This window comes from Gossypium raimondii, chromosome 11 (genome assembly GCF_025698545.1).
Source record: "Gossypium raimondii isolate GPD5lz chromosome 11, ASM2569854v1, whole genome shotgun sequence".
Lineage (NCBI taxonomy): Eukaryota > Viridiplantae > Streptophyta > Magnoliopsida > Malvales > Malvaceae > Gossypium > Gossypium raimondii.
The window spans coordinates 42657375-42681746 of NC_068575.1; the positions used below are offsets into that span (position 1 = coordinate 42657375).

A 24372-nucleotide genomic window follows, 5' to 3' on the forward strand; every position below is an offset into this window, starting at 1 on the left:
GAATGATAACAAGCCACAATATAGTTTACTTAACAACTTTTCCTTTCCCGCAATATTCTTTCGGCGAATTCAGATCTTGATCTATAACATAATTTAATTCAATTTTTATCAACCAATATCACTCATCAACTTATGAAGCATATAAGTCAGTTCAATTCTATCAATCGAAATTATCTTAAACCAAACACATTATACAGTCAAGCCTTTTTATAACAAAGTTTATAGAAATCTTAAATTAGTTTCGAAATGTCTACACTTCAATCCTGATATTCAAAACTAACAAATTTTCATTTTACCAAGTGATCCTTTTTCATAACCTCTCTTCTAATCTAATCATTTAATACCATAATTTCAAGCATTCAACAATGGCAATCTCATGAAATCTTGAACAGTTTTAGAAACAAACACCACTATTAACTAGATTGAAGCACAACAATCTCAAAAATACAAAATCCATACAAAACGGGCTCGAATTAGTTTACCATGCAAGAACACAAAACTTGGCCAAACGATTATCAGAGAACGGGATTTCGGAACCACTGAAATGGGTTGTTACAATGTAAGTGATTATATATAAAGAAGACTTGATGAGTCAAATTAGATAGAATTGAAAAAAGTGTGAGATGTAAAGAGTGTTTTGAGAGTTCAAGTGATTCAACAATTGCTTTTCATTGAAGTTTATTATTTTTTAAGCCTTCTAAAATTTCAATATTTTCAACTTTGAAAGCCTGATGTTTTTAAGAGTGTTTCTCTAACGGGTTTCATAGGGAAAAATACATGTAGTCATCATTGACTTCTTAAGAGAAAGTTTTTCTAAGAGTTTTGTAAGGCAATATACTTTCTTTTCTTTTCTTTTTTTTGTTTAGTTCTTTATTTTTAGTAATAAAATCCGACTTTGCTCTTATCTTACTCTAATTTTGAGATTTGAATTATTTATTTGGGCTTTCAATTCATTCGGCACAACAAATTTCATTCTTTAGTCGATTATTACATCAATAAGCTCTTTCTTCTTTTCTGGTATGTATTTTTTTCTTTATCTTACAAATCCACTTCTAAATTTCTTTGTTAGCAAATAAGATATAAAAATTAATAAATACTTATATTTGTAAATTTTGGGTGAAATTTGAAAGGAAATAGAATAGTACAAAGTTGAACTTAATTTCGATATTTATGGTGTCAAGGTTAAAATAATTTTATGTTGAATGGGAATCAATGTTGATATCTTCAACACTTGTGTGTATAATTAAAATTCATATTTTCAAGATTGTATTAATTTATGGCAAAATATATTGTAATGATAAAATATTTTAAAGGTGTGCTTGATTTGTTGACGTTTCGTAATGTAATTATAAGAATGCATAGGCGAGATATTATATTACTTCAAAAAGAATTTTATTATATGATCATTGTTATAGAATTTTGTCTTGTACAAATATTTATTAGTTTCAATTTTTCATAAAATTATAATAAATTAATAAATTATTCTTTTATACGTTGATTTTATCATATAAATTTAATTAAACAACTATTGAACCTTAAAATTACGACAAGTGGTATGTCTCTTTGCTTTACATGTTATTCTTTTATTATTAAAAAGTTTATAAGTGGAATTAGTAAACACTCCTCTATTTAATAAAAAAAATTAAAGGCTAAACCAAATTGAAATTAAATACTATAAGCTAATACTCATGATCCTTAAAATATGTTAAATACAACTAATAAAAGAAATTATCCTAAAAGGCATTATTCATTGCACGAGTAATTTAATATGTCAATTATATATATAAATATAATCGGTTGAATATGATTGAAAATTTTGAATTAAGAGATTATCATATTTGAACTAAGAAATCTGAACTAAAATGTATATAATAAATCATTTTTAAGTGTTTTTCAACACTCAATTTATGATTACTGATTGGAAAATTTTGTGATAGAGAACATAAAAATATTGAAGGTTGTTTCCATCTTTTTTTTTTTTGGTTTTTTTCATGTTCATTTTACGGTTTATATTTGGGGTTCGCGATTGTCTCTCTCAATAATATCATCTTCAAGGTTTGAATTTCGTTTTTTCTTTGAGAGTGCAATGTATGTAACACTTCAAAATATATAGGGTTAATTGAAATAAATAACTGACAATTGATCTAGTCTTGATGGTTAAGTAGTTAGTGCATACTTTAAAGGTCTTAGGTTCTATCCACTCTTCTTTTATTATTTTTTTTTTCATTTTCAGCAAACTAGGATGAAAACAATCCTAAAACAAATATTATTGGAAGTAAAAAACTTGTTACCTTTGCATACCAAGATCAAGCCATGCCATTCACCCCCATTTTCCTTTTATTTTCGGTAGCATGGGTAAATTACCATGCAACTCTTAAAATTTTGAAAACCCTAGCTATTTAGTCTTTTTTTCCCCTAATTACACTAGGATTATGTTTCTTTTTCCATTCCAATTAGAATTTTTACTCTCCTATTCATATTTCTTCTTCCTTTTGTTATTCATTTTCTTCTTTGCAAAATAATCTCTTTCAATTGTTGAATTATTATTGTTTTTCCTGAATCAAATCCAATCTCCGTTAACTCATTTTCCTACTGGAATCGTAATTGTCATTAGAATTCCCCCCAATCTTTGTCAAGAAGCGGTAGTACGCCTCAAAGCTCGAAGTTTGTTCTTGAATCTTTATAGATTTTCTAACTAACAATAATCTTCCTATCAATTAAATGATCTTTCTAGATTTTTTATCGAATCTTTCGATAATCTTGATGAATCCTAAAATCAATTGTTAATTCGTGCTAATATGTCATTTGAAGGACCTATTTTAGGTGTGTCGGACCATATTTGATCAAGCGGAATGTTCTTCGGGCTCTTAGTGAAAGGTGTGTGTTCTTTTACAAGCGAATTGGGGTAAACTATGCCTTGGATTAGGGCCACATAGGCGTGTGGACAACACGGCCCCCCACATGGCCATGTCCCCCTAAAACCTTAGGATATTTCCATTTTCATACGGCCTAGAACCCTCCACACGGTCGTGTCTCTCTTGTGACTTAATTTTGCATGTTTCACACGGCCATAGTCTGTTACACGTCGTATAACCCCTCCACACAGCGTAAGGTATTGCACACGGCCATGTGCCCTTATTTTACAATTTTGCCTAAATTTTTTGTAAATTGTTCAAATTAGTCCCTACATGATCCCTGAACTATTTTAGTATTTTATTTCATTCAATTCAGTCCCTGATAATATAAATAATGTTGCAATCTATGATCAAATTGACTAAATCTTTACTATATATGCATGTTACTTGATTGGCATATGTTATTGTAATTGGATTACTAATATATGTTGTTGTTACTCGTACCACTGTGTTTCCGATTGCATGATCAACATGACTAATGTTATTAAAAAACTAAATACATGTCATACAATCTACTGCTATTGTTAATCTAATTACATGTTGAGCATGTATATTATTTCCATATTATACTATTAATAACATGTCACACCGCATTACATGGGGTGAGACACTTTGAAAGAAAGAATTACTGATAGTTTATCTGCAAACACCAATGGTCTATCCACAAACTTACCGGTAGCTTTTATGTGCAAACTCATTGTGTATCCACAATGACTAGCATTGTATTAACCTACAAACATTAGGGTTCATCCATAATTTTTACTAGCAGCTCTTATCTATAGTGATGCATCTTTGAAAGTTTGGGTTTTGTTTTAATGCAGGAAGGCAAAGTCATAGCTTATGCCTCGAGACAGTTAAAGCCGCACGAAAAGAATTATCCGACACACGATCTGGAATTGGCAGCTATTGTGTTTGCGTTGAAGATTTGGCGCCACTATCTGTTCGGTGAGAAATGTCACGTCTACTCTAATCACGAAAGCTTAAAATACTTGAATCTATGACAGCGAAGATGGTTAGAGTTGTTAAAAGATTACGAGCTAGTGAATGACTACCATCCAGGGAATGCCAATGTTGTTGCTAATACTTTGAGTCAGAAATCTTTGTTTGCTCTACGTGAGATGAATACTCAATTGGCTCTATCTTATGATGGCTCGATTGTAGCTAAGTTAAAAGCGAGATCGTTATTTATACAACAGATTTGTGAAGCTCAAAAAATTGATAACAAATTATTAGCAAAATGGGCTCAATGTGATTTGAATTTTGAGTTCATACTGAGGGTTGTTTGAGGTTTAAAAGCCGAATATGTTTTTTAAAAAATTCATACTTGATTTAGATGATTTTAAATGAAGCTCATAGCACTCGGTTACCTATTCACCCGGGTAGTACAAAAATGTATAACGATCTGAAATAGCTTTATTGATGGCCCAGTATGAAACGAGATATCTCTGAATTTGTTTGGAAATGTCTAATTTGTCAACAAGTTAAAGCTGAGCATCAGGTGCCATATGGGTTACTGCAGCAGATTATGATTCCCGAGTGGAAATAGGATAGAATCACGATGAATTTTGTATCAGGTTTGCCTTTTTCACCGAGTAAGAAAGATGCAATCTGGGTAGTTGTTGACAGATTGACTAAATCGGCTCATTTCATTCCGGTACGTACGGATTATTCGCTTGATAAGCTTGCTGAATTGTACATCTCTCAGGTTGTAAGATTGCACGGAGTACTTATTTCTATTGTTTCAGATAGAGATCCGAGGTTCACATCGCGATTTTGGAAGAAATTGCAAGATGCATTAGGTACGAAGCTACACTTCAGTACTGCTTTTTACCCACAGACGAATGGTCAATCCGAGCGAATCATTCGAATGCTCGAGGATATGTTGAGATGTTGCATTCTTGAGTTTGAAGGTACGTGAGAATGATACTTGCCACTGATTGAATTTGCGTATAATAATATCTTTCAATCGAGTATCAAAATGGCACCTTACGAGGCTTCTTACGGTCAGATATGTCGAACACCTTTGTATTTGACTGAGCTTAGTGAGAATAAGATACACGGGGTTGATTTGATCAAAGAGACGGAACATAAAGTAAAAATGATTCGTGAAAGTTTGAAAGCAGCGTTAGATCGTTAGAAATCGTATGCAGACTGGAAATGAAAATATATTGCATTTCAGATCGAGGATAAAGTGTTTTTGAAAGTATCCCCGTGGAAGAAAATACTCTGATTGGGTCGTAAAGGCAAATTAAGTTTAAGATTCATCGGGTCGTATGAGATTATTGAGCGTATCGGGCCGGTTGCTTACAGATTGTTGTTGCCACTTGAGTTAGAAAAGATTCATAATGTATTTCATGTATCGATGCTTCGACGATATCGATCTGATTCCTCGCATCTGATTTCCCCGTCTGAGATTAAGATTCAATCCGATATGACATATGAAGAAGAACTAATCCAGATTTTAGATCGCGAGGTTAAAGAATTGAGAAATAAAAAAAATTAGTGAAAGGCTTATGGCATCGGCATGGGATTGAAGAAGCGACATGGGAACCAAAGGATGTTATGAGAGAGCGACACCCAAACCTATTCACTGGTAAGATTTTCGAGGACGAAAATCCCTAAGAGGGGAGAGTTGTGATAGCCCAGTTTTAGCTAAATCGGAATAGTGGTTATGAAACCACAAATCTAAAGTCGTAAAAATTATTTTAATATTATTTTTGGTGTTTACAGTATGTGAATTAAAATGTGTGAAACTTTCGTGTGAAAATTTTATCGTTTGCATGCTCAATTTGATAAAAGGGCTTAATCTCATAAAATGAAAAAGTTGCATGCTATTTGTTAAAGTGCTTAAATGATGATGGTTAAGTAATATGAAATCCTCATTATGCAATAAGACCTTGCTTGATGATGATGGGCAATAATGACCTTATAACAAGATTTTTGCATGTTATTTCATTAATGGCATTTAGGTAATTTGGGAATTAAATTAATAAAACAAAACAAAACAAATTTTTTTGTTCATATTTTTCATCACCATTGCCGAAAAACAAAAGAAGAAGAACTCGTCCATCTAAGGTGGTTGTTAAAACTCATCAACTTTAGAGGAGCGGGCTAATTGAGTTGGGGGTTCGTCGTGTTAGCGGTATTGTAACAGGAGATGTGTAGGGTGACGCAACCATGAAAATTTAAAATTGGTGGTTGCATTCTACTACTACAATCATGTGCGTGGTACCGATTGTCATTTTTACGTCCTTGAGCGAACTACCTGTATACATTCCCACTCATAACAAGTTAAAATTCATTAGATATTACCATAATAAAATTTATTTAAATTTAAATTATTATGCTAACAAGTTATTTAAATAGGTGGAACCATCAGCCAAGTCATGTAGGATTACCTATTGAGCTTCAAGATATACGGCTTCTATTAGACCAACAATCAGAAGATGAGGTATCTATTTATTTAAATTTGAACTATATAATATTAACGTAGTCAATTTGGTATCTAGTAGTATATATATAACTAATTTTTTTATCACGTTAATATAATTTGAATGGACACCATACGATGATCCAACAATTTGGGAAGTCATCCCTAAGAAATTCTTTGTGGATCTAAACATCTGGCACGTAAAGGTCTCATTGGTAGTGTATACTACCGTCGAGATGCATGAGACCGATAGAGTGTTGCAGCAATTTAGATTCTCAAAATCGATTTCGGTGGCACCTCAAGACCTTGATAACCTGCATCCTAACGACTTGCAGGGTCGGACAGATGAGAATTGGTTAATATTCCACTCTCAACATATCTACATGTGGAATAATTGGTATGATTTTTTACTTACGAACCTATTTTCGTTCCAGAGTTAGCATGTGATCCGGAGTACACGCAATGGTTTAGGATCCATGGCAAGCCATATTTGTACAGAGAAGAGGTGAGGCATCGACATCCCCATACGAGTAGGCCACAAAGGCCTCCTTTAAATCCAAAGAATGTCGAGGTGGGTCCATTATAGCACCTATGCAAAAACTGACACCGATGGACCTAGCACCGATGCCCACACCACCCACCGATCAGTATTTATCATATTATTCTGGTGCGTATTCTATGTAAGGTTGCGCTCATTCACCGTTTGTGACGCAAACATCTCCGGGATCTTTGTTCTACCAATATGGTTTATCATCCCAACTAGCTATTCATAGATCAGAGGATACACGATGGTAATCGAGAATGCATGGATCGTAATCAATCGAAGCCGAATAAGAGGAGCTACCAAGACCACAACCCTAACTGGAGGCTAAACCAAGAAAGAACCCAACGTACAACCGTCGACCACCCCGATGTGACACAGATTTTGACCGACATTTAGACTAATTAATTTTATCATTGTATCGAACATTTATATTGTATCGATAATTTTTATTGTTATGTTTTTAGAAGAATAAGTCACTATCATACCAATTTAGTATTTGTTATCATTTCACAAAATTAAAGTAGTAATTTGTTAATATTTCACAAAAAGAAAGCTGATATTTGTTATTATTTCACAAAATCGCGCGTTTATAGATTACAATAGAATTGAGATTTGTTTTCTAGTTTGCATCGTCCATTCAATGTGGACATGATGACATTGTATGGCACGGGTTCCTACACCACTCGCATAACCTCGATTGGTTTGACCTCTCTCAAATATCCATGTTGTCGCGTATTCGAGTCGATGTTGGTCAACCTTTTGGTTTGCAACGCAATAACCTATCGGGGAACAACTTAAATAAAACGCTCGATACAGGCAGCCACATACATTCATTTGGGACTGGTGGGAATACGTGTCTCCACATGTTGTACATGTTTTCAATTTTGTACACTTCGTCCACAAAACTCATGGGATCCAAGCGTTGATTGATACATGCTGAAATTGCATGAGCGTATGGAAAACGAAGTACATCAAATCTACCACAGTCGCAAGTCTTATGCCTCAGGTGTACACGGTACATTCCCTGGGTAATACATTGGTCTGATCTATCTAATTTCGTTACCCGAAACCATAGGCCTTTGCACGAGTGACACACTTAGTGCATGTAGTTCACTCGTGTCGTAGCCTTTTTGATTTGTTTCACCAAATCTGGGCTCCACACGTGACCTCCCTGCAATTGCCCAACATAACTCATCGTTTGCTTTGGGAATAGTTCCACGAAATGGAAGTATGTCTCTTTCACAACATAGGTTATCATTAAATTGTGCGTTCCCTTTAAAACGAAATTGATGCATTCCTCAAGGTTTGAGGTCATGTGGCTATATCGTAGACCCCCATTGTAAGATTGTGTCCACTGATCGAATGGTATATTAAAAAGGTACCCTGCCTCCGCCTCATTAGTTAACCGTAAGATTTTCAACATCTCATAGAAATGATCTTTCACGAGCTCGTACCTTATCGATAGAAGTGGTTAGTGGAAATTACATACCAAATAATATAAAAAAAACATCACTTAATATTGGTTAGTGGCGATTACATTCCTATGTTGGTCACTTATGCTCACTCAGCAGTAGAGGGATATTTTTCGTAGTAGTTAGACACAACATGCCTTAAACAGTACCGATGCTGTGTGCGATCCCAGAGACTTGTCATTCAATTGCAGATAGTATTCCAATTCCTCGATCGGAGATAGCGTATATATTGGGTTGGGGCAGACATACCTCCTCAACTTAGATAGAAAGAAATCTCAATCGTCTACTAATTCCCCTGATGTTATTGCAAACACAATTGGAAGGATTCTTCGATTGCTATCCTATGCCATAACCAACAAAAATCGATGGGTATATCTACCATACATAAAAGTACCGTCTATTTGTACCAATGCCTTACAATACTAGAATGATTAGGAGCATTGCATGAAGGTCCAAAACAAATTGTGGAACACTCGGTATCCACGCAGCAAGCGATCATTGTAGTACGCAGGCCCTATTTCCAGATCAGTTATGCAACTTGGGACGTACCTCTCCAACAATCAACACCACTGTCATACCTCGTTGTATGACACATCCCACCCACTATGCATCTTCTCCAATGCCTTCTGATTTGTTGTCCATGCCTTATGGTAAGAAGGCGTGTAATCGAATTGGCTATGAATATTTTCAATTAAAATCGACACAACAATCCTTAGACTCACTTTCATAAGCGATAGTGTTATGCCTGCGGTCATCTCTGAATCCAACTTCGGATGATCTCGTGAAATACCTACAATGCCATGAGTATGTTAAATTTAGTAATTCAACTATGTTATAATATATATATCAGTATTAATATAGTACCAGTGGCAACACACGTATGCGTAGCGGTAAACTTATTTATTGCTCACAACCCCGTCTTATTCTTAACAAAAGCCATGATTTTCCACACGTATCTACTATCTCGCAGTACACACTTGGCCTCGAACTTCACAAATTAGGATTTAACCATGTGGAAGTTAACCCTATTTTTGATGTTGTATCGCTACACTGCAGCGATAAAACCATTTTTACTAGAAAACTCATTGCTCACTTCCAAATCACCTAAATCCAATGAATAACTCGCATGGCTTGGCCACCTGTGTGGTAGTTCTGCAAACTCCAACCCATCATCTACCGATAGGTCGATATTATGCATGTGGGCTAAAGGTGAGTACACCGTGAATTGTGGATCTTTTTCTTTTTCATCTTCACTCCTTCACCATCTTTTGGTTCATTAAAATAGGCTCCGGTTCAGAAAATAACTCAATTTTTAAACCGTTAGCACTAGCTCCCAAACTAGATCGGCATCAGATTCATTGTCATCTTAATTCTCGGACCCACCAACATTTGTCACGTTGGATGCCTCATCGCTGGTGAACGTTGTAGGGAGTACATCATCCCTTCTCGTGTAGTTATCGAAACATCCAGAATCACTTGTCAATTACAAACTGTTGGAAGTTGTTGTCATTCCCCAGTAAGTATTCCCAGCGTTGAACATCGACTGACCGAAGTTCATGTCTAACCCACTAACTGAGTGTCGTGTAAGGGTCGTATATTTCATTCTACCACCAAAACCCGATTATTCGGTGTTCTGCCTTTCGCAGTTGAAATCTAAGGCCGAGATGGATGAGTGACATCCCATCGATGATTCTGAGATATCATAATGGGAACTTTCTAACAAAGTGGTGAACCCACCACACAATTGAGTCGTTGGACTATCGGCATTTTCGACTGTTCTGGCCTCTCGAACAGGAACAGATGTCGACATCCGAAGGCTTTCATCTAGCTTTGAAAATTTCACATAACTCAAGAAACGGTGATCCATTGTCAATCTGTTTCTGTACCATCGCCTCCAAGCCCCTAGCACCTTTGATATCGAAAGCGTCATATCTCATGGGGTCGAGCGAAGCACAAAATCTATGCTTAAGAGACAATACTCTCATCTAATTAGATCCGACGATTTTTCGCCTAATTCTTGTCCGGAGCTCTAGCAACTGTATGTTCTAGTTAAATGTCATATGCACTATGTTCTCCGATAAAAAAACCACGTCGTTCTTGGTGTCTCAAACCTCACCGTCGTAATAAATAATAGCATTAATCCGTCTACTCATTTTGAACCAAATTATCTGTCGAGAGAAGTTCGAAACAAAAAACATTATGTAAAAAAATAATGTTTTAAATAAATATTAACAACAAAAATCAATGCTTATGCTTACATTTTATATAAATAGTATCGTTGCTCCAACTTATACCTTCCATACGAACTTCTATTCTTCTGAACTTCTTAAAATTTTATTTCCTCGTAAATTGCTTATGCCACCAGAGGCTGAAATATGTTACATTTACAGCTTAAGGATGACCTCCTATTTGATTTTGAATAAAAATTCCCCAGATAGTAAGGGCTTGAACTTTGTAAAGACAAAGTGCTCCAAGCAGGACGCACTGTCAACAGAAGTTCTGGAAGCGCGTCTAGCTAGAAGCACTTTCAGTTGAGGTGGCACTAAAAATGCTTCTAGCTGGACGCGCTTTCAGTACTTCTACTGACAGTGCGTCCTGCTTGGAGCGTTTTGTCGCTACAAATTTCAACCCCCCACTAATCTGGGAATTTCACATCATATTTCATATATCCTGGGATATATTTTCAGAACTCATCTCGTCAAAAATAATGCATTGGATAAGTATTATACTGAAATATCAGATCAAATTAAGATTAAAAAAAAAGGTAAAGTTTTTAAAACTAGTTTTGCATCCGAATCGAGTATTCCCATTTTCAAATTTTAATTTATTTGCAAAATGAAATTTCAATGTACGATTATTGTAAATACAAATATTTTAAACATCAAATTTAATAATTAAAATTACTATTATTTTAAATATTTTATCAATTTAAAATTTAAAATCCAAAACCCTAAACACAACTCTAATTTAAAACCATAATCCCAAAACCACTAAAAACTCTAATATAACATAAGGGAAAATATTTTCAACTGAAAATATTTTACTAGTAACATGCGAAATGTGTTTTCAGCTAGAAGCGTTTTTATGTATTTCACCTGAAAATGCTTCTAACTGGAAACATTTTTCCTAAATTGACTTATTCTTGTAATTATTCTAAAAATTGAACTAATCTAGTAAATTTGAAATATTTTCGATATTTTTGAGTAATAAAGTCGGTTTAAAGGCCAAACCCTACTGACTTTAAAGTTCAGGGTTGGGGGCATTAAATATGGGGCCACAGGTCATTTGGCCCACACGTGTACCGCTAACCACTTGTGACGTACCCCTCCCCGCTCATGCCTGCAATCATTGATTGTCCGCCCTAGCCGCACGACTGATTACAGATTTCATATAATGCTTTTTAACCTTTTTGTTTAACACAAAATAGAAATATTTTTGTTTTTTGATCCTAATCGTGTTTTTCTGTCTAATTAATTAAAAATCTGGAAAAGCAAGAAAATTTCCATTTTATTTTCTCTTGAGGTAAGTACTAAGTACAGTTTGGGATTTGGTGAATTGTCCTTGTGTTTTCCACCAAAATAATTCTTTTTAAATTAAAGTCATGTTTAACTTTATAGTTCATGCGTCTGGTTTGGATTCATCAAACCCAAACTTTCAATTTTCAGTAATAACTTATTTTTGTTTTATTTCACGTTTTTCCTCTACTTAGACACCAATATTGAAAAGTTAGCGTGCATGCACATTTTAAAAACTGCATTTATAGAAAATTTTATAAAATAATCAATTATTCTTTTATAAATTTGATTAAAATTATTTAAAATTATTTTTTAAAATCCATGTATTTTAGAAATTTTCGCTAATTTGGACATTTTAGATATTTTAAAACTTTTTCATGCATTATTTGACGTGATTATAAAATTATCAAAAGTTTAACGGAGTTAACCAAGTACTAAAAATATATATCCTAATTGAAAATGTTAACTAAGTTGGTACCTTTTGATGCTTTTTTTTATGTATCAGTTAACTTCAAATAAAAACACAACATCACGTGACAGTATTAAATTAAGGCACGTGGTAAGTATTATTTGAAAATAAAAAAGAAGGTAAAAGAACATATAAATTTATAAAAAAATTATTTTTAGACACATGTTACTATTTTATTGGTTGTCAATACAAAAGTTAATAGCAAGAGCCAGATACCTAAAAATTACCAACTTGGTTAACGGTTTCCAAATTTAGGTGCTAATTAAGTAAAAAAATATTGGAATAAATCTCAAAACCATGCATGAACTTTGATTTCATGTAATTTTACACAAGAAATTTTGATTTGATCTAATTCTCATAAATTATTAACACAATTATTGATATAGTATCATTTTATGTTTACATATTGCATACACATATAATTATATTTATTCAATATAAAAATAAATTTATGTATTTATTTCTTTAAATGTGTATGATTGAATCAAAATTAAAATTTCATATACACATGTAAACTACAATCAAAGATCATATATCAAATCAAAATTCATGCATAAATTTGAGATTTATTTCAAAAATATTAAAGATAAAAATTACAAAGTTGATATCTAATTACTTAAAGTTGATTACCTTAAATTAGATAATATACAAAAAATTAGCTTTAATTTTGTTGGTCATAAAATAATTAACAAGTATAACAAATTTATATATTTTTTTAAATGGTAATCATTTGGCATTTGTGTGTTTTCATATTATTTTTTGCATTGAGTTTTAATTATTTTTATGATATTGACGCGTTCATAGACTCATGTCCTGTTCTTGCAATTTTTTGTTTGCTTTAATTCCCTTTTAGAGTTTACATGTACAATTATAAAGTAAGAACCGACATGTAATCAAATAAAATCCATACATGATAATTATGTATGATGAGACTCGAACCTAAGTACTAAAGGACCAAAGCTTCAATATTTGCCAACAATGACGAGGCCTAATTGATTGCTTTGATTTTTTTTTTCTTATATCATGTTTAAATTCGTTATATATTTTGCATGGCTTAATCAAAACTATACATGAACTTTGATTTTATGTGATTTTATAAGTGAAAATTTTATTTAATTCAAATTTTACAAATCACTAACAATTTTATCAATAACACCATTTTACATTGATATATTGCGCACACAAACAACTATGTTAATCAAATATGAAAATAAATGTATGTATTTGTTTCTTTAAAAGCTTTAAAAGTGTACAATTCAAGTTTCATGCGTATAGCCAATAATCTCTTGGCCTAATGACAAGAAAAGCATGAGAGTCTGAGTTTGATCTCAAGCAACCCTATTCCCCTCTTTCAATTATATATAAAAAAAAATTTTGATGTGTATAAATTTGATATTTATCCCTATTAATTTTATTTTATTTTTAAATTCTTTTATTTAAAATTTATATGATTTCATGCATAATATATCAATATAATTAATATAATTTATTTTAAAAATTTAGCTTAAATTTCCGATAGTGTTTTCTAGTAATAATAAAAGGTTAATGCGGTTTAGAAATTATGATTCTAAGATCATCCACGTACTTTTCTTTCACTAATAGATCATTTGTTCCATAGTATATAATTATCAACTTAATTAACATATGTTTGATTATTGTGTCACGTGGCATATATTAAAACCTTAAAAATAACTAAATATTTTATCATACGTGTACATGTGGAAACTACATACCTAGAACACAAACGTTATTTTAAAAATAACATATAAATAACAAAACATATGGTTTGAAATTAATCAATAATAACACATTAAATATTTACAATATTAAAACGAAAAAATAGATTAAATTGTGAGTAAGATAAAATTTAAACACGTAAATACATCATAGTAAGAATACTAAATGCACTACAATTATTTATTATTATGATGTCAAGAATCTTGAGTTAGTGTTGAATTGACTTGTAACACTTCGATACTAACTCAATCAATAACATTATCAATAAATACAATTAATGGAGTAAATAAAGTACACATAATATAATTAAAATGTAAATATTATAATAAAATAAAGCTTCAGTTTAAGGGTAAAATAATATTTTATTAATGTTAATAGCACGAAATCACAAATGCAACTTTTTGTTGTTTTTAAGTAAAAATATTAAAATATCCTCGAATAATATAACTTATTTAAATTACAGTATAAAATTTTCATAATTTCCGAGTTGGTGTGTCGTTGAAAACGATAATCTGTCACAATGAAAAAATAAAATTTGAAAATCGAGCCGGTTTGTGATATTTATATTAATAAACTTTTCCCGAAAAGTACCTTTGCTTTGTACGAGATGGACCCTAAACATTTTTGGCTTTCAATCGAACAATCTTCTCCATTGTTCTTGTACCACAAATCGCTTCGAATATGGGTTCAAACAATTACGAATCAAACACAAAATCAAAATTTTTTTTTTTACTTTCAGTAGGAAAGTAAATCTTTCTATCTATATTTAGAATTCAGTAGAATTATTTTCCCAGAAAATTGAATTTATACTTAGAAAATAAATTTTGAGCATTCTCGGGAAGAAAAACAATATCTCAAAATTGTGTATAACTCGTGTATTTTTAGCCCTACCAGTGTCATCTATTTATAATGAGAGATAGAATAATCTTTGATTGAATTAATAAAATACAAATAATACTTTTTTTAATAGAAAAACTAGTCCCCTAGTTCTACTAGGAGAGAGGGATGACTACCCTAGTTAATTATACTAGACCCTAATTACATACCATTACAAAAGTTACTCAGTCGGTGCTCATCCAATGACCTTGTCATAAGTGTGTTACCCTCATAGGATATCCTTAATCTCTTTGAGATTAATCTGTACTCCTAATATGATCCTATTTTATCTTATGGTAATCATTACATATTCCTTCATGAAAAGCCAATTACAATCAAATAGTAATAAAGTCATTTATCACAAAGACAAGTGATCCGTGACCATGTTTACTTTTCATCTATCATGTAATGCTAATAAGAGAATATCAGTTACCCATTTCTTGGGCTATGAATTCCACTATTGTGAATGATGCTACATACTGCAGAAGTTGTATACCCAACGCACCAACTTTTGGTTCGTTGTCTATTTGAACTCGGGGGCTTTTACTTGAATCAAAGTATAAGAGTCATGGATATATAGTCCATCATCCACTCATGGTTAAGTTATGCCACATTATGAACATCATAAGTGAATAATTCTATAAAATGATTCAGGATTTATTTTACTTGGGTCCTATCTGATGTACTGCCCATTCAATCAATCACATTTATGTCTCTATATTTTGGGAGTCATTCACTTTGATGCCCAAGACAAAACATCTCCCCAATTGGACTTGATAAACAGCATGTTAGTCTTTCATTTGGTTTACTCATTTTCGATTAAACTAATGACATGTTTAGGTTCATCTACTAATACAAGTTGTATTTCTGTATTACGATCCGACCACGTAATACTGCTTAGTATTAGTTAAACATTAAAAAACTAATGATACAATATTTACTTGCATTTTTGCCTGCAAAAATCATTAAGGACAATATACAAAGTGTATTAATATAATTTATAGATAATTTTATTAAACCAATATGTTTAAGAAAATACAAGTATACAGACGGATATACTACACTTAGGACACTAGATCCAACAGTCTCTCACTTGCCCTAGTGAAGTGCATGAGTCATATTTCACATTCTCATGCTTTCTATGTGCTTCTAAAAAATCCTAGCTAGTAAAGTCTCAGTAAATTAGTCTGCAAGGTTGTCCTCTAATACGACTTTGACTACATCACTATTCTGTCTGCTACTACATCCCTTATGTTGTGATACTTTCTATCAATGTGTTTCGTCTTCTTGTGGTTTTTGGTTTTCTTGGTATTAGTTATTGCCGTACTGTTGTCACAATACAGTGTGACAGCTTTTTGACATATTTCATTTTCATAATCCATACAATTCTAGTAAAAAGGATATCTTTTACTTTTTTTTTATTAAGCAATGATTCTACTATTGTGTGTGAAGTCATGTCATGCATAAATCATGTACTCAATATACCAACTTTCGACCTACACCTTGAGAGCACAAGTTTTCAATATACCAAAGCACATGAGTTATCACATGGGGTTATTCACTTACATAGGATTTAGGTAAGTCACGTTATATACGTCACAAGTGAATAAATTTATAAATAGATCTAAGATAAATTCATATTGAGTCATGTTTAATGTATTGTCAATATAGATAATCACATTTATGTTTCTATTTCTACGAGCCAATCCAACTATGATAGCCAAGACAAAATATTTGCTCAATTGGCTTTATAGACTAAATAATAATCCTAGCATGAGTCATTTGCTTAATTTGACCCCATGGAATACAAAAAACTTAGATTACCTATTAATATAAATTGCCTTCTCGCATTATAATTTGACCATATAATGCAACTTAATATTAGTTAAACTTTAGGTAATAAATCAATCAATATTTTTCTTATTTATTTTGTTTTACATGCAAAAAAAGGACAATTTTACAATGAATATATTAAATAAACATGTCTTAATTTTATTTAGTCAATCAGTTCGAAAAATCACAAGTAGACAATGACGATCCTAGCAACCTCCCCTTGCCCTAATGAAGTCAGTAAGTTATATTCTGCATTCTCATACCTTAAAAATGTTTCTCAAAACTTTTAGCCACCAAAGTTTTGGTAAACAAATCCATAAAGTGGCTATAACATCTAATCTTATTATCACTGTTGTTTTCACGCTAATCATAAGTAACGCATTATCCATCCAAATTCACTCTCAAACTATCTTTTATCTAAACTATTAAAAACGATAAAAAAAATGTTATTTCATTTAGTATAATCTAAGAATGAATAATTTTCACACTAAAAAAATTGTGTGAAAAATAAAGCCGTTGTGTATTTCTCTGTACCTCGACAAAGCTGGAATTCGTAGGAAATTAAAAACAAATTTCTGAAGTGTAATGATTTTGAAAAGGAAAATCAATAAAGATTAATAAAAAAAATAGTAATAAATTGTGAATTGCGTTTCTGGCATTTTTTTTCTTTTAGGTAAATAATTCCTATAAAAAGAAAAGAAAAGGGCTATCAGTCTGTTTGACTGTCCAATCCGCATTGGCCCGCTTCTGGTTGGTCTTCTGTCCATTCAGAGTGCTTTTGGGCTATACCATAATTATCACACTTTGACCTTTGACTCATCCCATTTGCATGAAACCATTTCATTCCACCCTTACCCCAAACCCCAAATTAATTCACCCATAATTAATGTTTAATGTAGGGAAAAAAAGAAAGAACGTTTGCGAAATTTAATTTTATTCTTTCGGAAGTGAAAATCCAATTCAGTCTTTGCCACTTTCCGCTCTTTAGGCTTAAAAAGGTATCAAAAGCTTTGATCCCCAATTTATTAGATAGTAAGTAAGCTTATTGGCCAATTCTAAATTCTAAGCTTTTTTCATTTAAGTAGCTGCCGCAAGTGACTCTAAATACTCCAGAAATAGGATCTCCTTTTCAAGAAAAACACCAACAAAAGTAGATATCTGATTTCTTTCTTGGAAAGCTAAGCTAAGCAAAGCAAAAAAAGAAAAACAAGTGGGAGTGGGAAAGGATTGAAGAAGAAAAAAGGGTCGGTCTCCATGCCTGACTCAGAGCCTATTTTCTTGCTTCTTCCATCTATTTTATCTTTGATTCTGTTCTTCATTCTCATCAAGAGAAAGCAAAGAAGGTATAATCTTCCACCAGGGAACATGGGGTGGCCTTTTCTCGGCGAAACAATCGGTTACTTGAGGCCTTACTCTGCTACTTCAGTAGGTGAATTCATGCACCAGCATATATCAAGGCAAGCTTTTAAATTTCACCCCTTTTTTTTTCTTTCACTGTTGGAAAAGCAAAATCTTTCTTTAAGTTTTGAATTAAACTCGACATTTTTCAGGTATGGGAATATCTACAAATCGAATTTGTTTGGTGAGAAGACAATAGTGTCTGCAGATGCTGGGTTGAACAAGTTCATATTACAAAACGAAGGGAGATTATTCGAGTGCAGTTACCCGAGAAGCATTGGTGGCATTCTTGGGAAATGGTCGATGTTGGTTTTGGTTGGGGATATGCATAGAGACATGAGGATTATATCACTCAACTTCTTGAGCAACGCCAGGCTGAGGACTCATCTTTTGAGAGAAGTGGAGAAGCATACTTTGCTTGTTCTAAATACTTGGAAAGAGAAGTGCATATTTTCAGCTCAGGATGAAGCAAAAAAGGTTTTAAAAAATATGAGTTTATTTTTTTTAGAAGGGAAAAAGAAAAAAAGGAATTTGATTTTGGTTTTGGTTTTGGTTTTGTTTTTGGTTTTGGTTTTGGTTTTGCAGTTCACTTTCAATTTGATGGCAAAAAATATCATGAGCATGGACCCTGGACATCCAGAGACGGAGCAGCTGAAGAAAGAATATGTTACTTTCATGAAAGGAGTCGTTTCTGCTCCTTTAAATTTACCTGGAACTGCATACAGAAGAGCTTTACAAGTAATGAAAGGAGTTGGTTTTTTTGTTATGATTATAAAACTGTGGGTAAGTAATGAATCTGATGGGTTTTGTTCTGGTTTTGGGTTTGACAGTCTCGATCAACAATCCTGAAATTTATTGAAAAGAAAATGGAAGTAAGGATAAGGAAAATGAAGGAAGGAAAAGAAAACTTAGAGGAAGATGATCTTCTTGAATGGGTCTTAAAGCATTCTAATCTTTCCACAGAGCAAATCCTTGACTTGATTTTGAGCTTGCTTTTTGCTGGACATGAGACTTCCTCGGTAGCCATAACCTTAGCCATCTACTTCTTGCCAGGTTGTCCTTTGGCCATTCAACAGTTGAGAGTAAGCCACAGGCTATTTTTCTTTTTCTTTTTTACTCCAAATCTTTCATCTTTTTATTGATAATTTTGTTTTATAAAAACTTTAATCACAGGAAGAACACCTTGAAATTGCCAGAGCCAAGAACCAATCAGGAGAGACTGAACTCAACTGGGATGATTACAAGAAAATGGAGTTCACTCAATGTGTAAGCTCTCTTTTAAATTTAACTTTTGTTTACATCTAAACATTATTTTGTGATGTTCATTTCACTTGAGTGTTTTTTCTTCTTCTTTTTCTATATATATAGGTTATTAACGAGACACTTAGGCTTGGTAATGTCGTCAGATTTCTCCACAGAAAAGCTCTCAAAGATGTTAGATATAAAGGTGAGTTTAAAACATGCTAATACTTTAATTTCATTAATTGCTTAATCAAGCGGCTTTTAATTAAAAAATGAAGCTTGAAAACCTGTTCTTTTTCTTTTTTAATTTTTTCTGGGGGGTGGTGGAAAAGGTTATGATATTCCATGTGGGTGGAAAGTGCTTCCAGTGATTGCAGCAGTGCACTTGGATCCCTGTCTTTTTGACCGCCCTCAACTCTTCAATCCATGGCGATGGCAGGTCAGTCAGTCACCCTATACTCTCTCTTTTTTCTTTTTGTAATTTTTAGATATATTTTTTTTCAAATAGAATTTTAACCCTTTTTTCTAAACGAAAATAACATTAAATAAATTTGGTCAATTTTTATCACTATATTTTGTAACGAACTTGGATTATGTTGTCTTCGAAGAAGACAGAAGTGAAGTCTATGTTAACAAAAATATGAAAGATGCGTCTAAGGTTTAAACTCCTCTTACTTGACTTTAAATAGATAAAATTGAACTATTAACAATAAATTTCTAATTTGCGCAAAACAAAAATTCCTCTGGTATGCCAGCCGAGGATAGGTGGTGTACGCCCAATTAATTATTAAGATTATCTAATAAACAATTTCTTTTGGACACTAATACCTGTTCTTTTTATATAAAGTATGTATATTCTCTCGGGGGAATGATAGCATTACCCATAACCTTTTCTTTCTTTCTTTTCTTTTAAGAAATTTAATTTTTAGTAAAACATGGACACAAATTTTCATCATTGTCCGCGGTGTGGAAATTTTCATGTGTGGGGGCTTCCATCAAAGCCGTTGATTACTGTCGTATCCGGATAAGGCAAGTAAGTATAGGGAAGATATCTGAAAGATAAGCTATGATCCAACGGATCCTCTAAACCCATGAACTGTCATCATCATTGACCCCCCTTCTTGCAATACTGTACGGACGTAGGCCCCCATCAATGGAAAAAAGAAATTTGATGCGGCAAAACCCAGGCAGTAACTTCAAAATAAAGGTAAAGCAAGCCACTCTCGTGCGTGTGGGGAGTTTTAAGATGATGATGATTAAAGCCCCCCCCCCCCCCCATGTGGCGGTGGGGTTCCCGCGTGCACGTGCAGTGTGGTGGGGTTCCAGCGTTTCCTTTTTCCGGTGGGTCAATCACAGTTCATAGCTACACAGTCTGCTTAAAACAAAATACTGTTATAGTCATAACGCAAATAGGGAGGGGGGTCTAAAAGGTTAGGATTACCATGATTGCTAAAGAGATCGTCTTAACTCTCTACTTATGGCTCATTATACAGATAGATAATGTATTTGAATCATCTTGAAAACTCATTTTTGATGTAATATTGACTTATGGTATAGCAAAATAATGGAAGTCGAGGGGCGGGGACGACAACGTCATCAGCGAGCAGCAGCAATTACTTCATGCCATTCGGGGGAGGACCACGGCTATGTGCAGGAACAGAACTGGCTAAACTGGAAATGGCGGTGTTCATCCACCATTTGGTCCTCAACTACCAATGGGAGTTAGCCGATACGGATGAAGCCTTTGCCTTCCCTTTTGTCGACTTCCCTAAAGGCCTACCCATCAGAGTCTTCAAATCTTAAAACAGACATCTCAGGCAGGCAGGCAGGCTCAGCCGCTCGTGTTGCTGCATATATATAAATATATATATATATATATGGTAGATATATAGGCATTAATTTAAAATTGGACCCCCAAGCTACCTACTATCACCATTCTTCTGCACTGTACGTACGTGAAGACAAAGACGATAGTGGCTTTCGTATTTTTCAACGTTCTAGTTGTTCCACATTTATATATATATATAGTATAATTACATGAAGAAAAAGGGAAGACAAAACAGATTCAAAGTATATATTTATATATATATATATATTCATATCCACCATATTAATGTAAATTTTTATTTTATTTTGGTCCCTTCTGGGAGCTAGTTATTATTATGACTATTCATTTATCTATGTCATTCCCTTCTTTTTCAGGTTGGTTTTAGTTACTTATTATTAGTATTATTTGCAATTTGTAGCACACTGTTCAAAGTAAAATGATTTACTATAAAAGCCAACTCATGAAAGGGCAAAGCTATATTCATGGATGAATAAATCAAATAAAAACAAAAAGTAAAGGTGGAGTGAGATAAATAAATTCAGAACGAATACTAATAAAATTTGGGTGATTTCCTGTTCACGTTCTCTAACTATAATTTAGATTTTATCATCATAGCATGTGAATGTATTAGCTTGGATTTCACAAAACAACAATCATCCTAAATTTGTTTATTATATTATATTATTTTTTTAAAACAATAGAGTGAAAATTGTGGTGTGAGGCTTGGTCTCTCCATTGATAAAATCGTAAGGAATTTAATTAATGAAGAAGGGGAAAATTAAATAAAGAGGATGTTTGTTATTGTTGTTAGTGTCCCCCGTTTGGACGTTTGTCTGAGAGATGCTATTTAAATGCCCGTTTGAAAAATGTAGTTCCAACGGTTTTTGTTTTGGCACCATGCAATCCGCATATTTTTTATTATTTGCGGGCCCTCTTCTCATTATTAATTCCTCCTGTCCTGTCCTCCCCCATTCGCATCCCCCCGCCTTCTTTTCTGACTACCCACTTTCTTTTACTTAATTACAGTAGGTGATCCAAATTCCAATTTAGCCTAAATATTAAAAACAAAAACCTTCAAATTTTAAAATTGAAAAATAAACAGAAATTAATGTCTAATTTGCACAATTATCTTATTTAGAGTGACTAAATTGAAGAAAAAAATTTAAAATGATAAAAATAAGACAGATTCTTTTTAAATTTACTATGAGTGTAATTTACTCAAAAAGAAAAAGGGATGGCATGGACATTAACAAAGCACATTCATTATCATGCAGATTGATTGGAACCTTCCAAAATGAACCAACTCAACCGATAATATTCCAAATATATCCCACGACAATTCAATAAAAGAAAGCCAACGACCGAAATGAAAAGGAATGATGGAGCAGGCCACCACCATCATCAAAAGGGCTCGTGGAGAACTTAAATGGTACCATATCTTGACATGATCTACATATATATTTATATATTCCTTGTAAAATGGGATTGGGTGGCTGAGGAAAGCATCACCTCACCTCACCTCACCTCACTTCAGCTCTGCCCTGTAGGCCTCGATGCTCGATCTCATCTTGGTTAGGTTTCCTTTCACTTTCCAATGCGTTATATGTGTTTGATGTTATCCCTTAATGATTTCAATATCATGTCGTGTGTCAAACTCAAATATCGGGTTTCGGTGCTATAAGGCAGTGGTGCCTGAAGCTGCACGTTGGTCTTGGTGTGAGTTTTATTTTTATTTTTTAAAGCATGGGGTCGAGGGGGTAGTGGGGAGAGATCGGATCTTGCCAAAATTTTCCCTGTTGACAAATGAGAACTACTGAACTGCCGACACGGAGACATTTTGGCAATTCACCGGGTTTTCGTAATAGCGATGTGCGACACCATTCAACAACAGTAGGCCCATTGTAATTAGACCATAGCACACCTTTTTAAATTGATGGACCAGCCCAAATCCATTAAAAATAGTTACACTAAACATTAATTTATTCAATTAATAGAACCAAACAATTCAAAAAGAAAAAAAATTGCAAACACTCCTCGTAAATGATAAAAGATAAGTTCTATTAACACAACAAAAGTTTTAACCTCAGTATTAATAGAACATTATGACACGTTAACGATTGACTTTGTCACAACTCAAGCATGGCATATCTGGAGTGATTGCAAGTAATGAAATCAATCTCGGATGGTCCAAAGCGGCGAGCAAAAATCGACAAAAGAATCAAGCATTCACCAAACTAGAGAGGACGACAACAAAATAATCCCTAAAATCACTTGTAAAACTAAAATTACATGCATAAGCAATACTAAAAAACGTGCAACAAGAGCAGACAAAATTTTTTAAAACTGAAGATTTTTGAACAATGAAGAAGCAAACAAAAAAAATATAAAACTTAAGACAACATGGGTTCAAATCGACATGTGAAATCATTTATTATTCTAAAATACTCTCAAATCAGAAACAAATTAAGAAGTTGACAAAGAGCCACCCACTTTTCAAGAAAAATTACAGGTGGTCAGTGGAGTTTTAGCGAGCAACAAAGACTATCATTTGTCCATCACAACTTGTGAAGGCAACAAAGATATCCACAAAATAGATCTGCAAACTAAAAAGAGAGAAGACATGTGTAGTGAATGAAAAAAATAAAAAAAGAAAGGGTTGATGGGAGAGGGAAAAGGCGGGCGAGCCAACCCGAAGGCTGACACCGCTGCTAAGCAAAACAAAAGATAAGAAGCAAACATCTTAGAAAAAAAAATTTAGGATTTTTCTTTCATCAAAAATAATTTAATTCTCCTCGATATAAATAAAATAATTTAGTTCATGTTCTCTTAAAAAATAATAAAGAAAGAAAGATATTTTATAGAAACATTAATTACTTTTCAATAAATTAAAGTAAATAGTAATTCAGTCGGTATCAAAATAAATGCAGCAATTAATTTTTATAGTATTTGAAATTAAGCAAATAGGAACAATCCAAGGGATATTTTTTAAAATTTAAGTTTATTTCATTTACGTCTAGACATACTCTAATTATCTGCTTGTTTGTTTGTACATTGAAATAGCTTAAATCTAATCATATTTATATAAATTTTTATTGTATTTATAATTTCGTTTC

General features: G+C 33.0%; 1 protein-coding gene across 1 annotated transcript; it reads left to right on the forward strand.

Annotated features, from left to right (window-relative positions):
* Positions 1 to 17718: 17718 nt before the first annotated feature.
* LOC105803806 (cholesterol 22-monohydroxylase CYP90B51) lies at positions 17719 to 21617 on the forward strand. Its single transcript, XM_012636207.2, has 8 exons — positions 17719 to 18248; positions 18342 to 18666; positions 18775 to 18927; positions 19020 to 19271; positions 19363 to 19455; positions 19558 to 19636; positions 19764 to 19870; positions 20989 to 21617. The coding sequence occupies exons 1-8, from the start codon at positions 18046 to 18048 to the stop codon at positions 21232 to 21234; spliced, it is 1458 nt and encodes a 485-aa protein (XP_012491661.1). The 5' UTR covers positions 17719 to 18045; the 3' UTR covers positions 21235 to 21617.
* Positions 21618 to 24372: the final 2755 nt, after the last annotated feature.

Coding starts and splice junctions, on each gene's coding strand:
- LOC105803806 (XM_012636207.2), top strand. CDS start 18,046: ATGCCTGACTCAGAGCCTATTTTCTTGCTTCTTCCATCTATTTTATCT. Junction 18,249..18,341: donor ATGCACCAGCATATATCAAG/GCAAGCTTTTAA, acceptor GACATTTTTCAG/GTATGGGAATATCTACAAAT. Junction 18,667..18,774: donor CTCAGGATGAAGCAAAAAAG/GTTTTAAAAAAT, acceptor TTGGTTTTGCAG/TTCACTTTCAATTTGATGGC.